The 24,078-nt window shown below is 38.1% G+C and overlaps 1 protein-coding gene across 5 annotated transcripts in view; it reads right to left on the reverse strand.

Moving 5' to 3' along the window:
* The window catches only part of LOC121381295 (epidermal growth factor receptor kinase substrate 8-like), a 135,965-nt gene that overhangs the window by 76,724 nt on the left and 35,163 nt on the right, over positions 1-24,078 (reverse strand). For all 5 annotated transcript variants that reach the window (XM_041510543.1, XM_041510544.1, XM_041510546.1 and 2 more), the window contains exons 4-6: positions 21,876-21,967; positions 5,259-5,345; positions 649-776 (exon numbers count right to left, since the gene is read on the reverse strand). In XM_041510543.1, coding sequence (XP_041366477.1) covers positions 649-776; positions 5,259-5,345; positions 21,876-21,967 — 307 coding nt within the window. The remainder of the gene's footprint in view (positions 1-648; positions 777-5,258; positions 5,346-21,875; positions 21,968-24,078) is intronic.

Here is a 24,078-nt window from a genome sequence, read left to right on the forward strand (position 1 = left end):
GCATGACCAGAGTTGATTATAAACATTCTAAATTGTTTTATATACATATGACCTGACATTTAATAACTGGACACTCCTCAAAAACCAGATGTTTTTTCAAAAAACAAAGAAGAAAGAAATGTTTTATTTAACAACGCACTCAACACATTTTATTTACGGTTATATGGCATCAGACATATGGTTAAGGACCACACAGATTTTGAGAGGAAACCCGCTGTAGCCACTACATGGGCTACTCTTTCCGATTAGCAGCAAAGGATCTTTTATTTGCACTTCCCACAGGCAGGATAGCACAAACCATGGCCTTTGTTGAACAAGTTATGGATCACTGGTCAGTGCAAGTGGTTTACACCTACCCACTGAGCCTTGTGGAGCACTCACTCAGGGTTTGGAGTCAGTATCTGGATTAAAAATCCCATGCCTCGACTGGGATCCGAACCCAGTACTTACCAGCCTGTAGACAGATGGCCTAACCATGACACCACAGAGGCTGGTAGATGTTTTTTCAATGTCCCTTTATAAATATCAGTACAGAACAGCACCTCTCTAAACTGGATACCCTTGAAAAACCAGGTGGTTTTTTTTACCTGGTCCTATGGGTGTCCAGTATAGACAGGGTTACACTGTAATAAATAACTAAGAACTCACCCCTGTGCTGTTGTCGATGATGGTGACCTGTTTCCTGTCGCAGGTGAGAAGACACCTCATTGTCCAGATCCCTGTCGTGTTCTCCATCTGTCGTAACTTCCGCAAGCCATCTTCAGCGTGAATATACCCTGTAGCATACAATCATATCATTACAAAAAAGAAAGTTTGTTTTGTTTAACGACACCACTGGAGCACAGCTATTGAATGTCAAACATTTGCTAATTCTGACTCGTAGTTAGAGGAAACCCGCTACATATTTCCAAATGCAGCAAGGGATCTTTTATATACTTTTTCCAACAGACAGGAAAACACATACCACAGCCTTTGTCCAGTTGTGGTGCACTGGTTGGAACGAAAAAAATATCAGCTGAATGGATTCACCGAGGTGGTTCGATCCTGCGACGTAAACACCTCAAGCGAACACTCAACCGACTAAGCTAAATCCTGCCCCACCATATCATTAGGTCATTGCCTATAATGAGCAACATTAAACTAACTTACACGTTTTAAAGACTATATCTTAGAGGAAAGCCAGCCACACACACACACAGTTTTGTTTTTAAGTGCACTTTTTAGTTTAAAACTGCCTATTAGCAGAAGAAAAACCAGTGTTTGTTACTTTGTTAGATTCCATATATTTGGTAAAGTAATGCGTTTTTATTTATTTGGAGCCACGTTCTTGCACAGGTATCCTTAAATATAGTAAGAACCCTTGGGTGTTATGATGATATATATATATAATAAAATGTAAAACTTCAAGATAAGATCTAGAATTTATGAAGCATGCTACCAATTAGACTTCATGTATTAAAACCACATAAATTTAATCCAGAAAAATTAAATTTTTATATTAGTCTATATAATCATTTCAATGACATTAATGTAATTATTTTTTGTGAACTGTTTACAACCAGTTCATCTCAAATGTTCTACCTTTACTCTTTATTATATATTATATACTCTTCAAAAAATGTAGGGGAACTCTAATAAGAATTTATAATTGACAAAATTGTAAGGTATATTAGCTGTGGGAAATGGTTATATGATAATAGTGAATTAACTGGGCAAACATTACGACTGGTAGTTCAGTATTACAGCAGGTTTTATGACCACCAAAGATCTCAAAGGACGATTGGGGTCAGAAGTGAAATTTGAAAGTTGAAGGGTTTTTTATCAGTAAATCGCAAATGACTAAAAACAAAACAATAACAACTGTATGATCAACAGACTGAAAAAAGATTGACAGAAATAATGTTCCACAGTGATTAATGGACCTTCCTGGAAATTGTCTAAATCGAGAACGACACCACACGCATGTGTACGGGGCAACTGTGTGATGCATGTGCAAACTATGGAATGTGTTTCGGTGTGTTGATAAACAGACCTGAATGTTCTTTACTAGGATGTCTGTGGTCAAAACACATGTTCAGTCCAATAGTTGACATTAACATTAACATATCAGGTTCCCCTATTTTACTAGGATGGCTGATGTCAAAACGTATGTTCAGTCCAATAGTTAACATTAATATTTCAGGTTCCCCTACTTTACTAGGATGTCTGTGGTCAAAACGTATATTCAGTCTAATAGTTGACATTAACATTAATATTTCAGGTTCCCCTACTTTTTTTGAAGAGTATATATGTTGTTTAGGGATACCTGTGCATTCTTGTATGTTAGCCTATATGACTACATCACTTTGATGCGATTTGTGCGCTTATCTGGCATGAATTGCTACAGGGTGCTATCATACTACCCATATAAGCAACTGCATAAAAATCGCATATTGCATAAGAAACTGTATAAGTCTCCATACTTTTGGCATTATACCTACCTATCTCAACTATTTAGATGTTTTTTTGCATCCTGCACAAGTCTACCAAGCATATGACGGGTCCAAGGGAATAACCTATGATGTCCACACAGATAGTTAGTATTGTAACAGTTGTGTATGTCAAGGCCAAAGTATAATTATGGTAGGCCAGTAAGTGTTGTTAGATAAGCATGTAATATTCCAAGGTTACAGTGTTTAAAATACTTTAAAATAAACAATGTATATAAAATTACCAAAAATGTGACATCGCAGTTTAATCCTGTGGACCCTTCATATGAAATTCTGACATTACACCGTAATCATAACAACATTTGGCTACAACACAAGAGCGACACTGTAATGGCTTTATATTCGCTATATACTAGCAGCAATTTTGTACATAATGTATACTTTTCACACAGTTATGAATGAACACAAGTCGGTCCTTGTGTTGCTGAAAACATCTCAATGACCCGTACCAGACCCTACACCATTTTACACCTCACTGGCTACATTATAGACCAACACTCAGCTCGGGATGGCACACCTGATAAAAAGTCGGTCATTTCACAGTGACCATCCCAGCACAATATCAAATCTATTAACGAGTTACAATGGCAATAATGTTTGTCATAGACGTACATGCAGCACAAGGCTAGCTCTGATACTCGCCAAATTCATCAATTGCAAATATTTAAAAACAATTGGTGATTTTATTTTAATTAGCAAAATAATTTCAAGTAATAATTGATATTTTGTTGGAAAATAACAGGGTTTCTGCAAATTTGGAAGTTTAATAGATACTTTTTTTAGCGGCTACAGAAGGCAGTTGCTGCCGATTTGCAGGGTGGGTAGAGAGGTTATAGCAACAATATCTGAAATGAGGGTCAGAGGCTCTTCCTTCAAGGGTTTTCTTTTATTTTCTTTGGATGGCATTAAACTGGATCTAGCATCTGGAGAACAAAATAACATTATTTTGAATGACAAATTTCACCTGTTCAAAGGTGTTTTCACACACACACACACACACACACACACACACACACACACACACACACTGTGTGTGTATGTAAACGTTTTGTTGTCTTCAAATAAGTGAGCAAAGAACATCCTTGTTTCTCGGTTCCTTGGGGCCTAGGGAGATGAAGGGAGGTACAGAGGTCTTATAGAAGTCCATAATGCTGCAACAGACTGTTACCTATGAGGACCTAATAATGTGATACCCCAAAACAGGTTGTTTTCCTGCCCCGCTACACTGTAGAAACTATTCTGCAGTCAAGATATGATTTGTTGCCATCCTATCTGGCGGTCTAGTAACAGGGTTAATGGATGGAACGCACACAATAACAGCCATGAACTTGTAACTCGGTGTATCGTACATTGGTCAAGTGACTCCATTCAACCTTGATCTCTCTATCAACAGCCTACGGCGAATTCTACACATTGATATTTTGTATGTGTACAGTCTTTGAACGACCGGTTTGGCAAGAGATTAAAAAGCAATGTTCATTTTTGTGAGGTGTACACAGGAGTTTGTGAAACCATACTCTACTCAAGAATGAAGACGGGGTTTTTTTGTTGCTTTTTTTTGTGAACAAGAAAATCAAAATGTACTAGTTACTTGAATAACATGATGTCGTGCCAAACAACATGCACATCCTCCCCCACCAATGTACTTGTTGAGTGATGGACCCATTGGGCTATTTCTCTCTCCTGCCAGTGTACCACGACTGGTATATCAAAGGCTGTGGTATGTGTCATCCTGTCTGTGGGATGGTGCATATAAAAGATCCCTTGCTGCTAATCAAATAGAGTAGCCTGTGAAGTGGCGACAGTGGGTTTCCTCTCTTAATATCTGTGTTGTCCTTAACCATATGTCCAATGCCATATAACGGTAAATAAGATGTGCTGAGTGTGTCGTTAAATAAACCATTTCCTTCCTTCCTTCCTTCCTTCCTTGTTGAGGCGGTTCGATCTTACAACACAAGCACCTCAGACGAGTCCTATACTAACTGAGGTGGATGCCGCCCATTATACAATGTATACACACATGAACCCGCAGATAAACACATAAACATGCCTGTACATACGCATACATGTACAAACATTTAGGCTAAATGTCTGTAGTTACATGTATATCAGACACAAACAGCCTTTGTAAACTCAGCTCTTTATTTTTTAATTTAAAATTTTGTTTAAAATGATAATAATATTAAATTAAGGTTTAGGCATGTTATTCTGAATACACCTTAAAACCCTATGGGTGTGCATGCATCAGGCCTCTGTAAATCGCGTGAATCGAATTTTGCATAACCTATTTTTTTTTCTTGTAAAATTTGGAGCACCATTAACTTGGCTATAACAGGTTACGCGAAAAGGAAATTGGTTACTTGGATTTATTTCTGTGTAACTGATAAATGGGTCCTGCAGATTTTCAATTCTCAAAGGCCTGTGCATGTGAAAATAATATCTTTAATGTAACAAAATGGAAGAAAGGAAGGAAGGAAATGGTATATTTAACGACACACTCAACACATTTTATTTATGGTTATATGGCGTAGGACATATGGTTAAGGACACAGAGATATTGAGGGAGAAAACACGTTGTCACCACTTCATGGGCTATTCTTTTCGATTAGCAGCAAGGGATCTTTTATATACACTATCCTATAGACAGGATAGCACATACAACGGCCTTTGATGTACCAATCGTGGTGCACTGGCTCACCAACGGGGATCGATCCCAAGGAACAAAATGGAAGTAAAAACATGAGTATTGTAAATGAAATAAATACTTACCATATCTAGTACTGGCAGCAAAGGTAGCCAAGTGATCCAGCTCAAAACAAGGATCGTTGCTTCGAAATTCTGGCGAACCATTTTGATCTGGAACACAAAAATAAGCAATATTTTAAAAAGGTTATTTGTTTTTATCACACAACAGCAAATTTTTCTAAATTTTAAATACTTGGTACCTAACATATGACCATTTCAACACATTTATTTCATGGGAGTAGACATTACATTGTCAAATTTCCCTTCAATTCAATCTGCCTTGTGCAGATACATTTTGGGATCGGACCAGTATGGTAACAGTCAAAAAAAGATCAAATGTGACAAAACACACCATGTCTGTGTTGGCATGGACTACAGATTTGGCACACAACATGCTCTATATTTTGGCAGTGCCAGAACCACCACATCCAGACCCAGACTCAGCATCAGTGTGTTTAGGGCCGTAAGCAAAACAAACAAAACCCACCCAACTTTTAACCAGATATACAAAAAGGTTTGTTTTGTTTAACAATACCACTAGAGCACAATAATTTATTAATCATCGGCTATTTTGACGTCAAACATTAGGTAATTTTGACATATTCTTAGAGAGGAAACCCACTACATTCTTCCAATGGTAGCAAGGGATCTTTTATATGCCCCATTCCATGGATAGCATATTACCACGGTTTATGATATACCAGTCGTAGTGCACTGGCTGAACGAGAAATAGCCCAATGGGCCTGGGATCGATCTTAGACAGACCGCATATCAGGCAAGTGCTTTACCACTGAGCCACATCCCACCGCCTGAACCGGATATACAGTAGTGTTTTAGAGAACTAGTATACCTTAAAGACAGACTGTTTGTAACTTCAAACTGCTGAAGGCCAAATTTTCGCAAGTTTTAACTGTCAACTGAGCTATTAACTAATTCATCACATGAGTGAAACATGAAGTTACATAACCAGTATGAGGATGATCATTCAGGTAGAATGTCACCTTTTGAGTAAAGCATGTCATGAGAAATAGTGCTTCAATTAACCTTGAAGTAAAACATTTGGTACTTGTTCAGACACATGAACTAATTGTCAGCAACAGATGCTGGAGTAGAAAAACAAAACAGGGACTAAAATGTGTAGACATGCAAGTAATAAACAACTGGAGGCATATGATACACAAGTAACAATTATGATGGTGTAAATTCCATCACTGTACATACACTACATGGATCAGTAAACATTTATTATCTGTAAATGCTAAAACAAAGCACCCCCCCTAAACAAGTTATCATGAATTCAAAATCAGGCATGTGTGCAGGCAGTTGGGGGTTTACCGGGTCAAACCCCCACCCCTTCTTGAGCTAATTTTCTTTTTTTTAATGTATTTTTTGTGGTACTCTTTAAAACCAGTATAGAGGCACATTAATTTTTGTCACACTTCTGTTTTCAGACATTTGCAGTTACATTCATTTTAACTTGTTTTTGTGCTTATATCCAGTTAAGGTTCAAGCATGCTGCACTGGGCACACACCCCAGCTATCTGGGCTGTCGGTCCAGGACAATGGGTTATAGTTACATTACCTTAGTCAGGATTTTATATTGGGGGGGGGGGGGGGGGGGGGGTGGCGGCACTGACATTAGAGAGGGGCCAACAACACTATTATGACACTTGCTATGGTATGACAAGAAATACATATAACATGGTGGTTGGGGGGAGGGGAGAGGTGTGAATAATCACATTTGTGTATATACATGTAGCTACATACATGTACATAACAGATGTGGAAAATAGAATCTTCCAGATGTGCAATATAAAACATACATCTAACATTTTCACCACAATCAAACACAGTGCCATGGGGCAGGATGTCTGAATATGTTGATTGACAGGCGTATCAATTTATTTCCTAATCCTATCGTCACACTTCTCAATGACACTTCAATTAACCTGAAGCTGCATACATATCACCTGGTACCACAAGGTAGAAACTTCTAGGTGTGCAATTTTACACCTGCTCCAAGGTGAATATATGTGACTGGTGGTACAGGAATGCCACCATAAAAAGAGAGAGAAGAAAATGAAGAAAATGAATTGATTACATGTAAAAACGAAATGCTTACACAGTGAAATCCTTTAAATCTGGACCATAGTAAATCAGAATTCCACCAATTCCACTTTTAAATATCAGTACAGAAGTTTGTTTTGTTTAACGACACCACTGGAGCACACTGATTAATTAATCATCGGCTAGGCCTATTGGATGTCAAACATTTGGTAATTCTGACATGTAGTCATCAGAGGAAACCCGCTACATTTTTCCTAATGCAGCAAGGGATCTTTTATATGCACTATCCCACAGACAGGATAGCACATACCATGGCCTTTGATATACCAGTCATGGTGCACTGGCTGGAGCAAGAAATAGCCCAATCATCCTACCAACGGGGATTGATCCCAAATGGATGGTGCATCAAGCGAGCGCTTTTACAACTGGGCTACATCCCTCCCCCTTATCAGTACAGAAACAGAACCTCTTTAGACCAGATACCTTATCAGTACAGAAACAGAACATCTTTAGACCAGATACCTTATCAGTACAAAAAGAGAACCTCTTTAGACCAGATACCTTATCAGTACAGAAACAGAACCTCTTTACACCAGATACCTTATCAGTACAGAAAGAGAACCTCTTTAGACCAGCATCCTTATCAGTACAGAAAGAGAACCTCTTTAGACCAGATACCTTATCAGTACAGAAAGAGAACCTCTTTAGACCAGATACCTTATCAGTACAGAAAGAGAACCTCTTTAGACCAGATACCTTATCAGTACAGAAACAGAACATCTTTAGACCAGATACCTTATCAGTACAGAAAGAGAACCTCTTTAGACCAGATACCTTATCAGTACAGAAACAGAACCTCTTTACACCAGATACCTTATCAGTACAGAAAGAGAACCTCTTTAGACCAGCATCCTTATCAGTACAGAAAGAGAACCTCTTTAGACCAGATACCTTATCAGTACAGAAAGAGAACCTCTTTAGACCAGATACCTTATCAGTACAGAAACAGAACCTCTCTAGACCAGCTACCTTATCAGTACAGAAACAGAACCTCTTTAGACCAGATACCTTATCAGTACAGAAAGAGAACCTCTTTAGACCAGATACCTTATCAGTACAGAAACATAACCTCTTTAGACCAGATACCTTATCAGTACAGAAAGAGAACCTCTTTAGACCAGCTACCTTATCAGTACAGAAAGAGAACCTCTTTAGACCAGATACCTTATCAGTACAGAAAGAGAACCTCTTTAGACCAGATACCTTATCAGTACAGAAACATAACCTCTTTAGACCAGCTACCTTATCAGTACAGAAAGAGAACATCTTTAGACCAGATACCTTATCAGTACAGAAAGAGAACCTCTTTAGACCAGCTACCTTATCAATACAGAAAGAGAACCTCTTTAGACCAGCTACCTTATCAGTACAGAAACAGAACCTCTTTAAACCAGATACCCCTAAGAACTATACTTCTTACTTGATCCCATGGGATCCACTTTAGGTGGGTTTTACTGTACTTTAAACTGCCATTTTTTGTTATAGCCAGTATACCATGACTGGTATATCAAAGGCTGTGGTATGTGCTATCCTGTCTGTGGGATGGTGCATATAAAAGATCCCTTGCTACTAATTGAAAAATGTAGCAAGTATCCTCTCTAAGACTATATATGTCAGAATTATCAAATGGTTGACATCCAACAGCCGATGATTAATAAATCAATGTGTCTAGTGGCGTCGTTAAACAAAACAAACTAACTTTTTTTATATGTTGCCCCCAGGTGCTTACAACATTTTACAGGCTTACTGAGATTAATGAAAGCTTATTATAGCAATCAATGCTTTAAAGAAACATAGCATAAATAATTGTGGTCTGTGGCCATACTGATGTGAAGTTTGTTTTATTTAACGACGCCACAAGAGCACACTGATTTATCTATCTTATCATCGGCTATTGGACGTCAAACATATGGTTATTCCAGCTATCACCACATAGGCTACTCTTTTTATGACAGGCAGCAAGGGACCTTTTATTTGCGCTTCCCACAGGCAGGATAGCACAAACCATGGCCTTTGTTAACCAGTTATGGATCACTGGTCGGTGCAAGTGGTTTACACCTACCCATTGAGCCTTGCAGAGCACTCACTCAGGGTTTGGAATCTGTATCTGGATTAAAAATCCCATGCCTCAACTGGGATCCGAACCCAGTACCTACCAGCCTGTAGACCGATGGCCTAACCACGACGCCACCGAGGCTGGTGTGGCCATACTGATGATCTTGGTAAGTGATCTCTTAAAGCAGGTTCCACTTAACAGAGGTAACTGATTAAATAACTTTGTAACAGTAGGAGATGAATGATATTATCTGTCAGATATTTGCATTTCACACTGGTTTCAGCTATTGTGTAAACATGTATTGTTTGATAAAGTGGGTGGATATCATCGCCTATCTACATGAATATGCACGCATATGACTGGAATGTCTAGTTTCTTATGAGGGGAGGGTTTTTTTTAATGAATATCTAACTCATGTGTCATCACATTCATTTCACTTTATTTCATATGTAGTTATTTCCGTGTGTTATGTCCAATACGTTTTAAGTGCAGTTCTCGGCTCACACCTCAGCTACCTGTCCAGAACAGTGGGCTAGTGGTTAGCGATAGAAACGCTGTAGTAGCCTTACACCTAGCCACTGAGTCATTAACTCGCTCTGGGTTGGAGCCAGTACTGGGAGGCGAACCCAGTACCTACTAGCCTCATGTTCGATGGTTTAACCACTACACCACCAAGGTCAGTGTCATAAGAAAGGCAACACCTTGTTTTCATATACCTGCAGTCTTGACATATCGCACTTGCCTGATGCTCAAGCGATCGATCTAGGATCAACCCCCATTGGGCTATTACTCGTTCCACTTTGTGCTCCCCCCACTTTGTAGCACCAGTGATGGTTTTTATATAGTTATACACATATTTATATATATTTATATATATATATATATATATATATATATATATATACACATGTATGTATGTATGTATTGATGTATGTGTATATGTGTATATGTGTATGTATGTATATATGTATGTATGTATGTATGTGTGCGTGTGTGCGTATGTATGTATGTATATTTTTTTATTATAATTATTTTATATATATATATATATATATATATATATATATATATATATACTGAACAGCAAAAGAAACGCGAGATTCCAAATCATAACAAAATTGTGCAATTGTGGGGTTATAATTTATAAGTATTTTGTCAACTATCATTTTACAAAACATAACATTGAATTGCTCAATAAACAAGTTATTGGTTTAATTCACAAACACGACAGTTTGCACATAATTAATTGGAAATCGCTAATTAAAGATAGCACAAAGTTAATAACGTGTATCAGCACCGTTGTTTTCAATCACTGCAGCACATCGTCGTGTCATGGATCGAAACAATTCCTTACGATCCCTTTAGGGATGGTGTTATAGGCATGTAAAACAGCATCAGTCAATTCCTGTAATGTGGCTGGAAGCACGTGACGTCTATGGATCCTACACTCAATTTCATCCCACAAGTGTTCTATAGGATTTAAGTCAGGACTTAAAGCTGGCCAGTCCATTGTAATGATGTTATTCCTAGCTAAGAAGTCCTGTGTCAAACGTGCGCTGTGGGCTCTTGGCGTTTTCTTGTTCGAAAACAATCTGACGTCGGCCAGCCATGAATGGCAAAAGTACAGGCTGGAGCACTTCATCAATGCCCCACCCAGCAGCCAGTCCCCCGCTACGACAACCTCCATTGTACTATACTGAACAAAATAAGAAACTTCCGCTAACTTTGCTTGAACATAACTTGATGAAAACAAACTAGGGGAAATATATGTGTTTAAAGAGTGCTCCATGATGCATCGTTTGGTGCAAAAATCATGGCCATAGGTTAACAGAAACTGGGAGAAATTTTGACCAAGTGTGGTAGGGGTTAAAAAAAAACAAAAAAAACATACTTAATAACGGGTATGACCACCTCTTGAATTGACCACTGCAGTGCATCGCAGGTGCATAGAATTGACTAAAGTGTTGATTTCTGCCTGTGAAATATTGTTCCATTCCTGAATGAGCACTTGACGAAGTTCGTTGACGTTAGCTGGTGGGTTTGGACGACGCATCAATCGTCTGTCCAGACTATCCCAGACATGCTCGATGGGGTTGAGATCAGGACTTTTAGCGGGCCAGTCATCAATGAAATCAATGTTATTTGTCTAAGAAAATTTACAGTGTCTCTAGCTGTATGAGAGGTGGCATTATCATGCTGAAAAATCGAGATGTTGGCGTTGTTATGGAACAGAGGAATGACGTGATGAGGGAGAATGTCATCGCGGTAAAGTTCAGCATTTATATTGCCATCAATGACGACTAGTGGTAAACGATAACCATGGGCAATGGCTGCCCAGACCATGACACAACCTCCACCCCCGAAACCATCTCGTTCAAGAACACAACAGTCAGCATATAGTTCATTTCTCCTATGGTAGAGGCGCACCCTGCCATCACCACGTTGTAAACAAAATCTGGATTCATCCGAAAAAAGAACGGTATTCCAGCGTCGCCGTATCCAATGAGTGTATACACGTGCCCAATTAAGATGATTTAGACAATGACGTTGCGTTAAAACGCATCCGACGTAAGGACGTCGTGCATGTAAACCGTTCTCCCGCAGACGATTACGAACAGTTTGCCCACTGATTCGGTTATTATGAAGCCCAGGTGTGTTAGCAGCAGTAGCAGTGGCAGTTTGGAATCGATTGTGCAAATGCGTGTTCATGATATAGCGGTCTTGACTACGCGTTGTAACACGCAGATGTCCACGAAGTGGCAAGTCGTTGGTGCTTCCTGTCGTTCGAAATCTTACGTGAAGATTTCGTATCGCTCGACTAGAACTCCCAACATGCCTTGCAACGTCTTCTGTCGACATGCCAGCATCAAGCATGCCAATCACCCGTTCGCGTAAATTATTGGGTATTCTTGGCATACTGAAAATGCTACAATGTAAAAAAAGTTAATTTTTTTACAAATTTTGAAGCGTTTTCGTTCACTTGACAACATTGTCAGTAAGACAAGTAAAACAAATTGACCGAATACTACACGGGACATGTCGAACCATGCATGCACGTGCAAATTGAATTTCAAGTTGTCGACGATTAACAGTGCAAAAATAATCGATAAAATTAATGAATCCTGATAATACAGCTCACGGCTAATACTACCTACATAATTTCATTACACAATGAATTCTTTAACACAACAAATACTATATGTACAAATCGGAAGTTTCTTTTTTTGTTCAGTATATAAGATTACTGGTGGAACACGACGTCCCTAACATATTGCACACCATAAAATTAGCAACATCAGCGACGCGCCTCCCCAACGATCACGTTCAAGGACACATGTATCTCTGAAGCGTTCTCCATACATGTATCTGTCCATCGGCCATATGGATACAAAATCTGATTTCGTTTGAAAAGAAGACATGTTCCCATTGTCGACTTCTCCAATTCCGGTGAGCCTGGACCCAGTTACGCCGAGCTAGTCGGGGACGTCTTGTTAGAATCTGACCAACATAAGTACGCCTGTTATGCAGTCTTTGTCTATCTCAAACGGCGACGATCTGTATCACTGCCGATTGGTCTGTTGCGTGTACCAATGATCTGTACCGAGGATGCTGTTAAAAAGCGATCTCATAGATGTGACGTCACAATTTGTCTGTCCTGTCTATTAGATGTAACCTTAGGTCTCCCGCTTCGTGGTTGATCTGCAACTGCGTTGGTTTGTTGGAATCGTTGGGCGAGTCCATATATTGTAGACCGATGTACTCCAACATCTCTGCCTACTCTAGGGACTGTCCATCCGGCTTGTAAACACCTTAGGTTCGGTGTCTGTCATCTATGCTAAGAAGTGGCATTGAGAAAACACAATTTAATATGCTTTAACAATGCACTATCGATTTGTTTTGACTTTTATACCCAATAGGCTGGTCAAAACATCAATTTCTTGCACTGTAACACATACACGGACTTCATGAGGAATGTGCAAATGGTGACCTTTTTTAATTATTCATAGTAGTCAGAAACACATTAAAATTATTAGCTTTGGTGAATTTATATTAGCAACCTTTAAAAAACTTATTATTTTCCTGTAAGTCATAATATTGTTTTCTAATTTTGTTACAAGTAATTATTTGCATCGATTTGAAAATTCTCGGATTTCTTTTGCTGTTCAGTATATATACATACACACACACCAGGGCTCACGCGACCAGGCGAAGTGAGCCCAAACTTCGCCTTGATCTCGCCGACTTCGCCCTGACAGTGTATCTAGAGCAATATCAAAGTCGCCTTGTCGAAACAAAAGGCCACATGCTTGGCAACATGCGTTCACGGGTGACTGACCAGAAATTTGGAGAATGTACATGTAATCACATGAATCCGTAATTTGGTATTTAGGATCATATCGTCCATACAGTTGGTTTCTTTGAAGTATAAACAGTAATAAGTTGTAATCAGTGTCTGCAAAAAGGGGCTTCACGTGATTTAACATAAAAATGCAAGTAAAGTACTAAAAAATAAACCTTTTTTAACCCTTTGTTTAAACCCTCTTAACTTTCTTTGTAAATAAAGTTTATTTAGCCACCAATTAATTATTTTTAGCTAATCATCTGTATAAAAGTTTTTAACTTTTAAAACTTTTTTTTTAAAACACTCCTCCACCCCTCTTGTTCCGAGTACAGTTTCTGGCTCTAGTCAGAAATCGTGCTCGAAACGAGCATGCTTGAACATTAAATCGATATAAGCACGTTAATTCCCGACATCTGACCTGACAGCCATTTGTGGGCATACATACATACATAATAAAACATAGAAATAAATTCATGTCTCCCTCTGGTTAAAAACTTCTCCCTCTCAAGGTCTGGAAGGAGAAGTCACTTCTCCCTAAAATTTAGACCTAGCTTGAGCCCTGACACACACACACACACTTTTTGGCACATTCCAACACCCATGCTCAATAGTAATTGGTCACACAGACGAAAACTTCAAATTTGTGTGACCAAATGGAACAACTGTGTTAAACGCTAGGTATTAAACCAACAATATTTAGAGCAATACACTCCTTGTGAGAAGTGGAAACACTGTCTTTAATGCTTTACTTCAAAGGTTTTATGGCTTTACAAGTCGCTTCTCAGACCTGTATGAACATATCACGGCTCGGCACTGTGGTGCTGTGGACATATAGACAGCAGGTGACATTATCACACACAGGGAAATGACACGGTTCTCTCAAAGTGTAAATCCACAGTATCGCAGGTAAAAATCACATATAATCCCAATCCACTAACAGGCCTTGCAATAACACAGACCCATCCCAAACAATGACATACTCCAAGAACGAGGTAACAGAAAAATGGGTGGGCGGGAGAGAATCCAATAGGTCTATTAAGGGAAGGGGTAAAAATTGGTCAAAAATCCTGCTGTACATTTGGTCTGGCAAACTATATATACAAATTTTTATAATACATAGTTTTAATTGTTCATTGTCAATTTTCATAACATAACTTCATAAGCACTGCTTAATTGTGACGCTACTGTTTTAAATATCGATTACAGCTCTGAATCGGTGCACGTACGCGTATACACATTTTATAGACAGGTGGTTGTTGAGTGTCTTTCATATCCGGTCCTTCGTCTTAAATACATACATGTGCAAACAGATTCACTCAAAATTTTATATCCCATTCTCCATCTTAATACATACATGTGCAAACAGATTCACTCAAAATTTTATATCCGGTTCTCCGTCTTAATACATACATGTGCAAACAGATTCACACTAAATTTTATATCCGGTTCTCCGTCTTAATACATACATATGCAAACAGATTCACACAAAATTTTATATCCGGTTCTCCGTCTTAATACATACATGTGCAAACAGATTCACTCAAAATTTTATATCCGGTTCTCCGTCTTCATACATACATGTGCAAACAGATTCACTCAAAATTTTATATCCGGTTCTCCATCTTAATACATACATGTGTAAACAGATTCACACAAAATTTTATATCTGGTTCTCCGTCTTAATACATACATGTGCAAACAGATTCACTCAAAATTCTATATCCGGTTCTCCATCCTAAAGGGACAGACCCTAGTTTTTAAACACTACAGCATATTTTTCACTATTAGAGCCATTATGATCACTGATATCAAACATTATTTATATTGTATTCTTTAGATTATTCATTTCCGTAGAACCGAAGCATTTCTGGTCATCCTGGTGTTTCTACTACCACTATTAGAGCCGTTTATGACCACTGAAATAAAACATTACTTATAGTTTATTCTTTAGATTATTCATTTCCGTAGAACCGAAGTGTTTCTGGTCATCCTGGTGTTTCTACTACTACTATTAGAGCCGTTTATGACCACTGAAATAAAACATTACTTATAGTTTATTCTTTAGATTTATTCATTTCCGTAGAACCGAAGTGTTTCTGGTCATCCTGTTATTTTTAGTACTAAAAATGGTATTTTTCATATTTTTTAAAACGCACGTGCATCTGAGAAGTAGCGGTTTATTGATTCAAGTTCTAGTCTATTTTAAGGATATTTCCTGTTTTAACATCACAGATTCTTCTTTCAGTCTATTGTAACTTTATCCAAATGAGTTACAGGTTTGTAAATTAACTAAACATAGTGTCCATTTTTTACCGGTTAAAACTAGGATCTGCACCTTTAAATAACTACATATGCAAACAGATTCACACGAAAAAAGTCGGGTTTTTGAGTTTACATAACCACAATGAAGTTGAGCAATACCTATGTTCATATAATCATATTTGTATTATTTTATTTTTGTAATAAATTAGTGTTTTTGTTTATTTTACCTCATATTAAGATACCTGGTGAAAATAAATCACATGCATTTATTTTGACCTGAATACTGCTAATGAATATAATTTGTTTAATGACATCCCATCAAGTACACAATATATTTTAACTGAAACTGACATCCAAAAGCCAATGATTAATTAATCTAGTGGTGTCATTAAATAAAACAAACTTAAACTTTTGGTCTATAAGCAGACCTGACAAACATCTTTTACTTGCTTATTGGAGGTTTAAGGCAATGCCACACAATACGAGTACCTCATAAGAGAATAGCCACGAGAATGGCCAACTGTAACAATACAATTTTATGATTTCATTGGTTGCTACGCTGTGGGCCCATGTGTGATGTCACCTTTAGTAGGATTTTGTTAGAAATAATGCAGGAGCAAAACAATTGTTTTTAGAATCCTGTGATGTACACAATTACTGAAAGGTTGGATTTAGTAGATTTAGAAACAAACATACAGTTTTTTAACATTGTTATCTATGGAATTTGATTCGATGGTATGCACTCTCTAGATAGGGTGGATTGTGTATACATATATGTTCATGATATTCAGTTACAATTGACAATAGGGGCTGGTCAAATATTTACAGCACTCTCGAGAAGCCTTGTACATGTGGATATTCAACCAGACATAAGATATTAGTATACATATACTTGAGGACATGCACATATTATTTACGGTCAACCTGATAAGCCGTCGTGATAAACACACAGAGTCGAATAAAGTGATCCACAAAACCACATGTGCATGTGGATATATTATATAGCCACACACAAGATAAGTGTATATGTCTACAGACATTCATTTAATTATTATTTACTGTCAACATTTTTTATCACATAATATCTTACATTTTCCGGGCAATCATAGTGTGTGATATTTTTCAGATTACATAATTTAAGAATTTGATAACTTTGCAAATTAGATATAAATTAACTGAGGTCACGACACTACGTTTATTGACATTCAAGCAAACATACTAGGGTGACAACTCCATAATTGACGTATGCATTCATAGTCATCAAATCAATAGCAATTTTACACTGAAAGCTGTTCAGCATTCAGAAAACAAAAAACGTTATGCACTAATTAATTTTGATGTAAGGACATCCAACACGACGTCATTCCAGTTTGATGTTATTTCCATTCAAAAAGACACAGTGCCACATATTTTTAAGTCATTTGAATATCTAGTAATGGCGGACTGGAATTAAAGTTGTGTGTATGGTTTACAAAAAATGTTGTATTAAGCTTGAGATTATATCATAAAGAGATTATTACCCTTGTGTGTTGTGGTATCGTCAATATCATATATTAGGAATAAAAATAATGTATTATAAATGCTCGCCAGAGGCTTCCATAATACAATTTGTATTCCTAATATATGATATTGATGATACCGAAAAACTCTTTGGTAATAACCTCTCTCTCCTATCTCTCCCTCCCTATCCCTTTACCTACCTCCCTCCCTCCCTCCCACCTAAGGCGTAGTGGCCCCCCTACGCCATATGACTCTGGGGAAACCCCTGAGAGGGATCTAGCTCAGGTGGTAGAGCACTCGCTTAAGGTGCTTCCACCCTGGATTGAATCATCTTGGTGAATCCATTCTCTGGATGTTTTTTTCCCCCATCCCAACCAGTGCACCATGACTGGTATATCAAAGGCCATGGTCGTTATGTGCTGTGCTGTCTGTGGGAAAGTTCATATAAAAGATCAGTTTCTACTCATGGGGACATGTAGCCAGTTTCTACTCATGGGGACATGTAGCCAGTTTCTACTCATGGGGACATGTAGCCAGTTTCTACTCATGGGGACATGTAGCCAGTTTCTACTCATGGGGACATGTAGCCAGTTTCCTCTAAGACTGCATGTCAGAATTACCAAATGTTTTGCATCCAGCTGATGATAAATAAATCAATGAGCTTCAGTGATGTTGTTAAACAAAATTCACTTTAATTATAACTTTCAAGCTTTGCATAATCCCCATTTAAAGGTTACCCCAAAGCAATTACAGGTAACCCACTGCATTCTGTGTAACTCATTACAACCATCCATATATTCAGGTATCTGCTATATCCTATACAGAACCCAAACTTGAGATCTGTTCATGTGGATAACTGAGGCATGTTTCATACAAATTTCAAGTGAATCTGGAACCGAAGCGCGTGGGCGATTTGTTGATTTGACATGGAATGACTAAAAACTATTTTTTTTTTATCAAAATATGGGGAAATCCATTACATTATTTCATTAGTAGAAGGATTTTTTTTAATATGCACTTTTCCATAGACAGGACAGCCCATACCACAGCCTTTAATATGCCAGTCATGGGACATTGGTTGGTACAGGACAGCCCATACCACAGCCTTTAATATGCCAGTCATGGGACATTGGTTGGTACAGGACAGCCCATACCACAGCCTTTAATATGCCAGTCATGGGACATTGGTTGGTACAGGACCACCCATACCACAGCCTTTAATATGCCAGTCATGGGACATTGGTTGGGGCAGGAAAACATCCAATGGGTTTGACAAGGATGTTTCATCCCACAACCCAAGCACCTGGGGCAAACATTCAACTGACTGAGCAAAATCCCTCCCCTAATTTTATGTAAACCATCCCTTTCAGGGGTTTCCCCAGAGGCATATGGCATAGAGGGGCCACTACGCCTTAGATGTGGAAGTAAGCACTTTGGCTTTGTGTAAGGGCCTTAAATTAAATCAATTGCCTCTACGCTTTAATTGGCTATATGTAACATTCAACTGTTGTATCAACTTTTAAACTTTACAGTATACAGGTATTCACACTTCTAATAGGTGAACTATGTCCTTCATAGCTAATTAGGTGTAAGGACCTCAGCACCCTTTTGTTTAACAACAGTCGATTACTAATTGTTATAGACAACAAAACTGGCACTTGCATTTGCATTAAACTGATAGTGAAAATGTAAGCACCTTAAAAATATCCTGGGGGAAGGTCTTCCTCCCCTCCCCTGTACTATGTAACACATTCTACAGTAATCAATGACAAACTCTACTGATAGTGTTTGAAGACGTTCTTGAACCTTAAGTTCGGTGAGTAAAGTAAACACTGCAGTATTCTCAATTACAGGTAGGACGGCCCGTCTCGAGTCCAGTGTTGAGAATGGTGTAACCAACTTCAGCCTGATAAGACTGTATGTTAAGTCAACTCAAGTCACGAAGTGCAAACATACACAGCACATAGAGTTACTAGTAATTAATGTATTGCATGTCCTCTTAACTAGGTGTGGTTTGCGGCGACTTGAAATAGGAAGTGAAATATAGCCTCCTGGGATTTGCTTTTTCTTTATTTGCAGGCCAAACTTAAGAAATATATAGATCTCGTCATGAAGAAAAAATGGACGGGAGTGATTAATTGCTCCTTTAATTTAGATTATGGGGGAACCATTTAAGATATTACCATATTGATATCATATAAATTCACAAGCTAAAAATTTACTCTCCTTGAACTAGTCTCAGGGGAGTGATGGATTCTGAGGGCGATAGTCTTAAATGGTGAGATCTGAATATATCCTGGTAAAGAAAAAACCAGAGCCTGCTGGAAATAGAATGGTGTATAGATGGTTTGAGGTGGTGTGTGAGAAATTACATCAAAGATAGTTTGTTTTTTATTAATGACACTACTAGAGCATATTCATTTATTCATCATCGGCTATTGGATGTCAAACATTTGGTCATTTTTTGCCATATAGTCTTAGAGAGAAAACCCGCTACATTTTTCCATTAGCAGCAAGAGATTTTTTATATGCACCATCCCACAGACAGGATAGCACATACCACAGCCTTTAATATCTCATGGTGCACTGGCTGGAATGAGAAATAGTCTAACGGGCCCACACACCGGGATCAATCCCAAGCCAACCGTGCATTAAACAAATGCCTTACCAATGGGCTACATAGTACATCCTGCCCCTGAAAAATTGCATCATGTTCCAGCATAAATCTATTGATTCAGAGTGTATTGGGTTGGTTTTTTAAAGATTGGTTTTGGAAATTTAATTGGATTAAGAGTGCATTTCATTTTGGGGTAATATTACCACAATCAGATTAAGATTATCCAGGGCTCGCATTGTACATGGCCAAATTAGCCAACTGCTAATTTTTATTCACAGTGGTTACATTTACTTTTTGGCCAATAAAATATTCCTTAAATTAACCACATTTTAATAATTTTCAAGGAAATACTCAACATACAAGTACATATTTGAAAATTGGCTAAACCAAGATGTGTTCCAGTGTTAGACCTGCTATCGTTAAAAATTAGCCCAGATATTGTTGATTCTAGTCATAAAATATTTTGCTATCAAACATTGCCTATTGTCTGAAGTTACAAGAGTGTAAATTTGGTTATCATCTGTTTACACACAACACAACACTAAATGCACCTGATCTCGTCAAGACTGAACATGCAGAAAAACTAACGGTTTATTGTAGTGTTCAATAAGAACCCCCAGTGGTTGGTCCATTTTATCACACCGTAATGACACACCTTTCAAAGTGAAGCATCATGCTTCACAGGTTTACATTGTCACAAGCTGTTAATTGAGGAATGAATGAATGAATGATCATTTAATAATCCTAGCAAAAAGCAAATTGGCCACTCAGGGTTTTTCCATCAAAAATATTTTGAGGTATAGAATTCTGCAATTGAGTCTATGTTTTTTTCCCCCATAAAAATTGCTTCAATGAAAGAAGCTTTGACTAAACAAGAAGACTGCTGTCATAATCTGATGCTTCTAACTGTGTATGTATTTTATTCCTTGCTTGGACGAAATGCATATACTACATCACTTGCTGCTAATGACTACGTCAGAATTACCAAATGTGTACCAGCCAATGATTAATTAATTATAGTGTATTATGCTCTATTGTTGTCATTAAACAAATCAAACTTTATTATTTATTTAAAAATAGAAGCCCTCTCTACCATCAGTTTGGACCAGAAAAAATATGTCTGGGTTATATATGTAGTACTGGACATTTTTCATTCTGTTCCTTTAAATTGTCACGTCACCTAGTCAGAATGCGGTGATCTTGCCCAACCTATCACAGCCTACATACATAGATATTTTCAGCTGGGTGGGATAGCCCTGTTATCTCAGTAAAATCACGTAAGAAATTAAATGCTAATTTCAGTTTATATGGTATCTGCTATGTCCTATATTTAATGTGCTAAAGTTTGTTTATTTTGTTTAAATGGATGTCAAATATTTTGTAATTCTGACAAACCATCAGACACAAAATTTAATCTTGGATAAAGGAAGAATCAGCCAATCAGACATTGCCTTGCATTCGGTAGCAAGCTAGGAGATCAAATTTGGCATTTGGTCTTGTGGTATCAATGTTAAAGTTTGTTTTGTTTAACAACACCACTAGAGTACATTAATAAATCGGTTATTGGATGTCAAATATTCAGTAATTGCGACATAAAGTCTTATAAAGGAATCTCGCTACATTTTTCCATTAGTAGAAAGGGATCCCAAACTGGCCGTGCATCAAGTGAGCACTTTACCACTGGGCTACATCCCATCTCCATCTGATATTACACAAAAAAACAAAAACACTTCTTACCTTCAGGATAGCTAAATCTGTCATTAAACGCTCGCCCATTTTTTTCTACTTTTCTGTAGAGGTCAGGCTCCTCCCGTCGGTATGGATCTTCCCTGCGTGCATGAAAACGAACCATTATTGCAATTTTAACACCTAGCTGTCTGCTTTTTTCAACTGATAAAAAACAACACAATCTTTCTTGTCTGAAGCAGTAAAAAAAAAAAAATATATGGCTACACGTCAGAATAAACTGTCTTAAAATTCCAAACTGACCATCTCACTGCACAGCATATTTTGTTTTCAGAGCTGTTACTTCATATGTGAAATAAAATCAGATATCCTCAGGTCTTTTTTTTTTTTTTCTTTTTTTTTTTTTTTTTGGTCACAACAGAACAGTCATAAACACAATCAGATGACCTCCAGCTAAAAACAATGTAGAGAAGAAAAGAAAAAAACCCCAAATGTCCTGTGGTAACAGTAAAACACTGACAACTGTAACGTGAAACCTTGTAAACAAAAGAGGTCAACAAATGACAGGTTTTTCACACACAGTACCGCAAGGGTGAAACAGTTGCGGCATATTCTCCGTTGAATGGATCATTTTGTTTCAAACAAGCCCAGTGCATAATGGTTTGCACACGTAAGATTGTCTTTCTGTGGCAATATTACACTGGCTGTGCACAGCCCGGTTTCTTATTATGATTAAGGCCAGTTTCGCTTGACCCAACATCTTGACATGGCTGGGCGAACATCTCAGGTAAGATTAGGGCTAAGAATAGATTTGTCATCAGCCCACCATGCTCCTACACTGCTACCTGTCAACCTGTGGCTGCAGAGCGAGTGTTCACATATATACACTATAAACTGTTTTTGGGACATCTTTTTGCTGGCACATGCCAATGTTTGAATGGGGGTAAATACCTCAAAACAATGAACTGCCCAATCACAGGCAGAACAGGTCTGCCATGTGAAAAGCCGTCATGCTGGGTCAATTATCACCAGCATGGGTAATTTGACTTTAAAAAGTGTAGGTGGCCTAAGAGGTGGCAAGCAATTTGTTAGAGAGTCACATTAAGCTTATTCTATGTCCAGACTGGTTTGGTGGTTAAGCTGGTAGGCTGGTAGGTACTAGGTAGTAAGATTAAGGCTGGTAGGTACTAGGTAGTGGGTTTGCACCCCAGGACTGGCCGCCACCCACAGTGACTTTTAATGGCTCAATGGGGAGCGATAAGCAGCCCCTTACAGCACTACAGCACTCAATCTATCTCTCTCTCTCTCTAACTCTCTCTCTCTCTCTCTAACTGGTTCTCTCTCACACCCAGTACCAAACCCACCCAGAATGAGTTTTAAAGGCTCAATTAGGAGCTGTAAGAAACCTCCTACATTGTACAACACCTTCTCTCTATCTATCTGTCTGTCTCTGTCTCTATAGAGGTCTCTCTTTATCTCTCTCTCACTGAACAACTTAGGCCAAAACACACGGAAGCTGGGTCTGGGTCTGAGTTTGGCAAGTGTGGCAAAGACATCATGTCTGGTGCATTTTGACATCTGAGTCTTCAACTGTACATAACGTGTTATCAATATGTATTAATGCATTCATATGAGAGTTCCACATTGATTAATATATATCTTTCATATTTCTTTTACTTTATAAGGCTGGTACCTATAGGTACCGGGTTCATACCATAAATCCACTGATAGCATATTGTGTACTTTCAATGATAATAATTGTCTCTTGCTCCCCATCAATTTTAAATTATTAATTTTGGCAAAGCCAATGTATTTCTTGCTATCCTTGGCCCACATTTTGGAAACTATCATAGCACTACAATACTGTAAAACCACCGTAGGTTAATGTGTGTTGTAGTGATGTCATATTCTATGATAGTTTTACGAAATATCTGTAACCTGGTATTTGTAGTACCTTAAAATGCATTAAGGAAGGAAATGTTTTATTTAAAGACACACTCATCACATTTTATTTATGATTATATGGCGTCGGATATATGGTTAAGGACCACACAGATATTGAGAGAGGACACCTGCTGTCAGCACTTCATGAGCTTCTTTTCGATTAGCAGCACGGTATCTTTTATATGCACCATCCCACAGACAGGGTAGTACATACCACGGCCTTTGATATACCAGTTGTGGTGCATTGGCTGGAACGAGAAATTGTCCAATGGGCCAACCGACAGGGATCGATCCCAGACCAACCGGGCAT

This window comes from Gigantopelta aegis, chromosome 9 (assembly GCF_016097555.1).
Source record: "Gigantopelta aegis isolate Gae_Host chromosome 9, Gae_host_genome, whole genome shotgun sequence".
Classification (NCBI taxonomy): Eukaryota; Metazoa; Mollusca; class Gastropoda; order Neomphalida; family Peltospiridae; genus Gigantopelta; species Gigantopelta aegis.